The sequence below is a fragment of the Lipotes vexillifer genome, unplaced genomic scaffold, assembly GCF_000442215.2.
Source record: "Lipotes vexillifer unplaced genomic scaffold, Lipotes_vexillifer_v1.1 scaffold800, whole genome shotgun sequence".
Classification (NCBI taxonomy): domain Eukaryota; kingdom Metazoa; phylum Chordata; class Mammalia; order Artiodactyla; family Lipotidae; genus Lipotes; species Lipotes vexillifer.
The window spans coordinates 398,462-406,236 of record NW_006779868.1 but is presented as its reverse complement, the minus strand read 5'-3'; the positions used below and the strand labels follow the sequence as shown (position 1 = coordinate 406,236).

Below are 7,775 nucleotides of genomic sequence, written 5' to 3'. Positions count from 1 at the left end.
GCTGAAATATTTTTAACAGACACTATCTTACTTTTCAAGTATAGCAACATGTATATATGTTTATATATTTATCTAGTGGCTCCCAAGGCATGTTAACTGTTTCTGTTAGTGCTTGAATTGTAAAATTCCAGGTCATTGTATTGGACTTTATACCATATGTTCTAAGTTTCTGTAAGGAGCATGTATTCAGTCTAGAACTGTGAAAACTAAGAACAAATGAAGCAGAAGCTGGGTTTTGTCTGTTGTTCTGTCTGTAAGCTGGATTCTGCTCTGCTGGGTTCACCCTGTTGATGGGAAAACCAGCAGGTGCTGAGGTCCAGAGGCCTCAAGCTGCTTGGATTAGCTGGTGGCCACGGGCAGTTCTCCTCAGCTGTTGGGGCCTCTCCATGTCTTATTATTAAGGACCACCTGCAATAATGTAATTTGAACATTCTGTACGCTTGAAAGTGCCAAATACAAAATTTCATCAGAGACGTCAAGCTAATTTGTAGACAAGAAAATCAGGTGGAGAGAAGCACATAGTTGTTTGGATGTGGGTGTGTAAACCAGGCCACTGCTGAGATTGTACTTTGTTTTTCCGATTCCTGGGATCTGAACACAGCGGGACTTGTGAGACCAAACTCCTGGGCCATGAAATGCCAAGCTGGTTGGTATAAACAACCAAGCAAGTCATGGAGAAACAATACAAGTGGGTGGATAGTGAGCACACAGCCCACTTATAGGTTCTGACCTCTCAGGAAGGGGGCCTGGGGGTCCTTGATACTTGTTCCCTGATAGGCTATGGCAGCAAAGAGGGAACGAGGGAACAGTATATGAAACGGTCCTCCATATTCATGTATCTGCTCCTGGAGGGCCCTTTGACATAGCGAAGGGTACTTGTTCACTTCGTACTAGAGTTTGAAAATTTAGAGACACAAACCGCCCCTCTGTACGATGTACAGGGCAAACTGCTTTTCCCAGTGAAAGAAACAAGCATATAGAACTTAGTTCCTTGGCCGGGGCAGTCGTATGGTGCTTATGAGCCCATCCATTGGAATTGGTGGGCCTGGGAGTGAGTCCTCCTCTCTTCCAAGCTGTAGGCTTGTAGGTTACATGGAACCATGTAACACATGGGTTGTGCCTAGCTCAGTACCTGTTGCATAGTAGGCACTCCTAGTAGGTGAAACAGGTTTAGAATAATTTGTGGGTGAGATGATTGGTTTTTAAAGGGCATCTGTATAACCTGTGAGGTTGTGAACTAGAAAATGGCCCAGGAGCCCTTCTCTGATATCCACATCCCTGCCCATGTGTGATTTTTAGAGCATCCTCCTCAAGTGGACTAAAGGCTTCAAGGCATCTGGCTGCGAGGGTGAGGACGTGGTTACACTGCTGAAGGAAGCCATCCACCGGCGAGAGGTGGGAGAGGCGTGACATGACGCCCGAAGTGATCTGTGTGTTCAGAGCTGGGGGAAGTGTTAAGTGCAGTTGTGTTGGTCAAAGGGAGAGTTAACGTAGTCCTTCAGCAGTTGGTGAGTGTACACTGTGTGTCAAGCCCTGCTCTTGGCAAATGGGGATTCAGGAACGCCCACAGAAAACCCTTGTTATATAAACAATTCCACGAGCTAATGTCAGGTGCTCTTGAGCTATGAAGGAAGATGAAGTTGGGTGAGGACAGAGTGAGTGGGCTGGGGAAGGGCAGTCTTTTAAATAGCATACTCAGGGAAGGTCTCTGAAGAGGTGATATTTGAGCAGAGAAAAATGAGCCCTGCCTTATAAGTTTTAGATACATTTAAATCTCCCTTGCAAGGGTCTGAAGGGAGAATATTGTGGTTCACTTGTGGATTGGGATCTGCTGTTGCTCTCAGGAGTTTGACCTGGATGTGGTTGCTGTGGTGAATGACACAGTTGGGACTATGATGACCTGTGGCTATGAAGACCCTCACTGTGAAGCTGGCCTCATTGTTGGTAAGGGCTCGGGCTGTCCTTCCTGTGTGGGGACACACAACCCAGGGTGGGAGGACAGAAAGTGCAGAGTGAGGCCCTGACTGACATCTCTTGATTGGCAGGCACGGGCAGCAATGCCTGCTACATGGAGGAGATGCGGAATGTTGAGCTGGTGGAAGGGGAAGAGGGGCGGATGTGTGTCAACATGGAGTGGGGGGCCTTCGGGGACAATGGATGCCTAGATGACTTCCGCACAGAATTTGATGCAGCTGTGGATGAACTTTCCCTCAACCCTGGCAAACAGAGGTAGGTACCCAACTGCATGTAGGCCCTGGTATGTTCATCTCAGAGCTGAACAGTGATGAGTGATCTGGTCCTCCACAACAGCAAATCCCGGGACACTCATTCTCTTGAGATGTTAATAGAAGAGATTTCTTTGGAAAGGGCTTCTTGTCAAATACATCTGGAAAGTTCTGGGTTAAGTCCTTTTCCCCCTGCTGGACTGTGATGCTCTTGAAGTCCAATTGGGAAAACAAATCACAACAGCTATGTTGCAAGGAGAATTTCATATAGGGAACTGGTCACACAGGTTTTAGAGGGATGAAAAGACAAAAAGGGGATGCTGAGGAGCAGTTAGTACATGTAGCAATCAGCTCCTACCCTGAGGACTAGGAGAACAGGTGGGAGAGAGTATTAAAACCTAGATCTGGAACTTGAGGAAAAACAGACAGTTGAACCACCTGCTGCCATCAGGGTGAAGAAGCATTGCTGGGGTGAGGCAGATAGGAATAGGAAGCAATAGAAGCAAACTTCTTTCTCCTCCATCTATCCAGTATATAGCACCCTCTACTGTCATACTGGACAAGGGGTTAGCCCCAGCATCACAAAGCCCCTGGTATGGTGGGATCCCATTAGGAAGAGGTTGCACATAGTGTTTCCTAACTAGATTAATCAGGGACCATACTTCTGCAGAATATACTTTGCAAAATGTTTGTTTATAGTAGAGGTCACAGGCTAAAATGCCTCCAGGAGCCAGGCAGGCAACATTAATGAAAGAAACAGGCTGGAGTAAGACAAGATTGAATGATGATGGGGTTTGGTCGAAACTGAGAACATTGACTTTTTAAAGGCACTAGGTAGAGCCAGAAGACCCTCATGCCATTGAGTAGTCATGTTTCGTTCTAGTGGCCAGAACAGGGGTCTCCAGCTGGCACTAGTTACTTGAGCTATAAGTGATTAGGCTGAAGAGAAAGCATGCTAAATCTCAGCAACGCAGGGGATTAAGACAGCATCTTACCCTTCTGGAAGTGTGGTGGGGTTTGGGTGTGCGTTCCTTCTTGAGGAGTTGGGAATAAGCCTTGGAAGGGAAATGAAACCATAAAATGGGGTCAATCTCAGGGAACCCCTTGGGCCTCAGGACACGTTTTACTGAAGGCTATGAGTCAGTATGTGTGGATGCCAGGAATCCTGCCTCAGCGAGTCAAATAGCATTTCCTTCCTACGAAGGGGAATCTGTATGCCTTCTACCTTCTAATGCAATGCAGGTGACGGAGCTGGTGTATCTCAGCACATCCCACCACCTTCCTTCTTAATCTCCATGAACATTACCTGCATTGCAGGTTCGAGAAAATGATCAGTGGCATGTACTTGGGCGAAATTGTTCGTAACATCCTCATCGATTTCACCAAACATGGGCTGCTCTTCCGTGGCCGCATCTCGGAGCGGCTCAAGACACGGGGAATCTTTGAAACCAAGTTCCTGTCTCAGATTGAGAGGTGAGAATTTAGGGCCTGGAATAGGATAGACTGTATATCCTCCTTTTCATGGACAGACAAGCTGGGATTTCCACAGTTCAAGTAAGATCAGGGTGTGGCTTACATAAAGGTCAGTTTAGTAGCTCACATGTTTGTATCTATATAGTGTTGTTTTAAAGTACGTTATGAACAGTTGACATTTTAAGGGAAAATATATAATATTCTCATGAAAAATCACGGTAAGCTGGATGAGTCTGTGCAAAGAAGTATTGTTGGGTTTTAGACCAATTTCAAAGGTAGAAAGAAATATAGCTGCTCATAGAATGTAAATTGGAATGCACGGAGAAGATAACCCACTAAAACACTTATGCTTGGCAAAAGGGTTCTTCTTAACTGCTGGCTGCAGTAATAAGGCAACCAGGATTGAGTGAAGTTGGCATGTCAGGCAGTGCAGAAACATGCCTTGTGGCGGCTCATTAAAGCAAAGCCTTCTTCCTCCAGTCTAATGGTGGAGAAGTCTGCTCCAAATTGGAATACTGAATTTCAGAGCCTTTTAAAAATTAATGCTGTGTCATTATTACTCTCATGCATATAGGAAAACAGGAACTGGTTGGTGTACATGAGTGGGGCCCTAGGGCATCTGCACCAGTGAATAGAATATTGTTCTAGTTTGCATGTCTGTTTATTTTCTTCTTATAGTTTTATTTATCTTTGTTTCATAAATAGTGCACAAGTAGATTTCAGACAACCCAGAGTGGGGCAGTAGAAATAGAACAGGCATTTAATGTTGGTGGGTGATGCTTGTCCTGTTGACCTGTGAACAATGCGAGATTGGACAGGAAAGGGCTTTGCAACTGAAAACTGTCGCCTACGAGCATCATCACTGTCTTTACTGTCAGTATTTCCAAATAAGTGGAATACATGGACAGTGAATTTCCTTTTGTTTTGAGTGTCAGTTTTGTAGCAGCAGTGCTCTACCTTGCCTGGGCAAAGTGGCATAAGGAGCTGTTTCTTCGTGTTCTCTCTGTGAGGGTCAGTGAGATGAGCACTAGTTCCTGAACTGAGTTTAAGAACGGAACCACCTCTCAGGGGCAGTGGCTTTTGCCCCCAGCTCTCAGAAGGCCAGGTCCCCCAGAGCCACTTCTGATGAAGGAGCCAGGCCCCGGAGTGGCAGGCCACCATACCCTCTAGGTATGTGACTGACCACTCACTGTCTCCTCCTGGCCCAGTGACTGCCTGGCCCTGCTGCAGGTCCGCGCCATCCTGCACCACTTAGGGCTCGAGAGCACCTGTGATGACAGCATCATTGTCAAGGAGGTGTGCACTGTGGTGGCGCGGCGGGCAGCCCAGCTCTGTGGTGCAGGCATGGCCGCCGTGGTGGACAAAATACGAGAGAACCGTGGGCTGGACACCCTCAAAGTGACAGTGGGCGTGGACGGGACCCTCTACAAGCTACATCCTCAGTGAGTGCCTGATCTCCACTCTTCCTGCCCATCTTTCTCCCTCTCCATTCTTTCCTTGCTTTCCTTTCTCTCTCTCTCTCTCTCTCTCTCTCTCTCTCTCTCTCTCTCTCTCTCTTTATTTTATGGCAGATTACTCCTACCATGGGTGAGTGCTGGGGTGATTAAGTCTATTGCTTTCTTTTCCCCCTCCATATATCTACGTATGCATCTACATTGTTTAGTTTTACTTAATTTTGAACTTACCATATGACATCTTTTCTTTTGTGACTGGCTTTTCTCACACCACATTTATGGTTTTGAGATGCATCCACATTGAAGTCTGCAATCAGTTAATTCATTTTCAAGGCTGTATAGCATACCTTTGAATGACTATACTATAATTTATTCTAATGATGCATATTTGGGTTATTTCTAGGTTTTGACTATTACAAGCAGTGCTCCTGTCAACATTCTAGTAAATGTATGCTGGAACTCTGGATCAAGATTTTTTTCTACAGTCTAGGGTAGGGGTTGGCAGATTATAGCCACAAGTGTTTTTGTAACTAAAGTTTTACTGGAATGCAGCCACACCCACTTGTTTATGTGTTGTCTATGGCTGCTTTTGGTTATAACAGCAGACCATATGACCTACAGAGCTCAAAATACCTATCGTCTGGCCCTCTGTAGAAGTTTTCCACCCTCACCCGTGGTATGGAAGTACTGAATTCCCTTTTGTTTTTACTCTTTTTCCTGTCTTTCTCCATCTCTTCTCCCTTTTCTCCTCTCATCACTATTTCTCTTTTCCTTTCTTCCCTCACTTGCATATGTTGAATAAATTGTTTTAAAATTAGGAAGTGCCCAGTCCCTCTCCCCTAGAAGCTCTTCAATTAAAAGTTAAAAGAATAGAGCTGTGCCCCTTGCCTGGACATGAAGTAGGATGGGGAGACTCATCGATTGAATTGTCACCTGCTGTCACCATGATTGTTTCAGGGAGCTGAGAAACTTGCCCAGAGTCTACTCAGATAGTGAAAAGACTGGACCTTGAGAAGTTCCAAGTTTCTCTTGTTGATTATCAGTGTCATTGTGAAAATAGGAACCTCAGTCCCAAGTGAGGGTCGGAAGGGGGACAGAAGTCTAGCCACCAGCACTGGGGCTTGGTATTAGGAGCCTCTGTTCTCAGCTCTGCAGATGGGGAGGAGCAACTTGTCCCTGCTCTGGTGGGGAGATGGTGACGAACGGTTTCTTCCTCTAGTCCCATATCAGGAAGAATCTGTGATTTCTGTCATCTCTCAACACACCCTCCTAAGTCTGCTCCTTTTGCCTTTAATGACATTTTGGGTTAGATATGAGTCTGAAGTGAGTTAATACCTCTGGAAAATAGAATATCACACATGTGGCACTTCATCCTTCCCTCCAGAGTTGATGAACAGGTTATATATACACTTCTGCAAGGTATGCTTGTGGCGTCCACGACTGTTGAACTTCTCTTTCACTGCTTAGTTTTAAGAACACAGCTTGCCAGAATCTCAGACTTTTGTCCTAGAGTTGAATCTTAGCTTCCCACTTGCCCACTGTGACATAGAATTTGGGCATGTTGCTAGTCTCTCCAAGTTTCAGTTTTCTGAAACACAATACATAATGTTTAATACATGGTAGCTCTCATCCTCTTTCCCATCTCAATTATTCCTGGGTTTCCAGCATCACTTCTTAGGGTCCCATCTCTGAGGACACAAATCAATTGTGACTAAAGTATTTTTTCTGTCTTCTTCCCAACTTTTCCAGCTTTGCCAAAGTCATGCATGAGACGGTGAAGGACTTGGCTCCAAAATGTGATGTGTCCTTCCTGGAGTCGGAGGATGGCAGTGGGAAGGGGGCGGCTCTCATCACTGCTGTGGCCTGCCGCATCCGAGAGGCTGGACAGCGGTAGAGCCCCCGAAATTGGAAGGACTTCCTCTGGTTTCCCTTCTTTCCTGCTTTAAATTATAAGTTGATCCCCTTGTGTCAGAGACAGACCCCTTGGCTTTTCCTTGGCAGAGAGGACCTTATTGGACTGGGTTTTGTCTCTGTCTACTCACTGTAGAGTTTGGTACCCAAGGCTTAGCCCTCCTGAGATAAATACAATTTGAAGTAAGGATTTGTTCACACTTGTCACAGCCATTACCATTGGTTCTCTTAAAACTTGAAAAAAAATTTAACCTCTAGTAATCCCCCTGGCCAAATTCCATGTCCCTGTATAATCCTACAGGGTGGGGACACTAATGAAAAAATATGGTTGCTTCACCTTGGAGCCTGAACATGACATTTCTAGGTGGAGAGCATCCCCCAGCATGGAAGTTGATGCTATTTCTCCTCTCAGAGATCTGGGAGGTCTCCACTGACTTGAGCCTGATTCTCCCATAGGCAGGGAGGAGGGGCGGTAATGTAGGGGAAACCCATGGATAGCCATGTGGCCGCCCCTCTTCAACCTCATCTTTAAGCGTTTGCCTAGTGGGTTCCAGTGGATGCTGTTCCTGGAATCGAAGCATCCTGAGTCTGAGCAAGCAAAACCAAAGCCAAGAGTCCTGTGAGTGGGCTTGTTGTCACATCTCCTTGTTCGTTCACAAGTCATCCATAAGCAGTGGACCTTTGGGGGAGGGAAGACTTTTTGGTCTGTTTA

General features: G+C 45.9%; 1 protein-coding gene across 2 annotated transcripts in view; it reads left to right on the top strand.

Moving 5' to 3' along the window:
• Positions 1–7,404, top strand: part of HK2 (hexokinase 2) — a 57,942-nt gene extending 50,538 nt beyond the window's left edge. The window contains exons 13-18 of one of the 2 annotated variants that reach the window (XM_007453002.1): positions 1,300–1,395; positions 1,845–1,944; positions 2,046–2,229; positions 3,543–3,698; positions 4,907–5,140; positions 6,902–7,404. In XM_007453002.1, coding sequence (XP_007453064.1) covers positions 1,300–1,395; positions 1,845–1,944; positions 2,046–2,229; positions 3,543–3,698; positions 4,907–5,140; positions 6,902–7,046 — 915 coding nt within the window. In that variant the 3' untranslated portion in view covers positions 7,047–7,404. The remainder of the gene's footprint in view (positions 1–1,299; positions 1,396–1,844; positions 1,945–2,045; positions 2,230–3,542; positions 3,699–4,906; positions 5,141–6,901) is intronic. The other variant, XM_007453001.1, reaches the window with a different exon arrangement.
• The last annotated feature ends 371 nt before the right edge of the window (positions 7,405–7,775 follow it).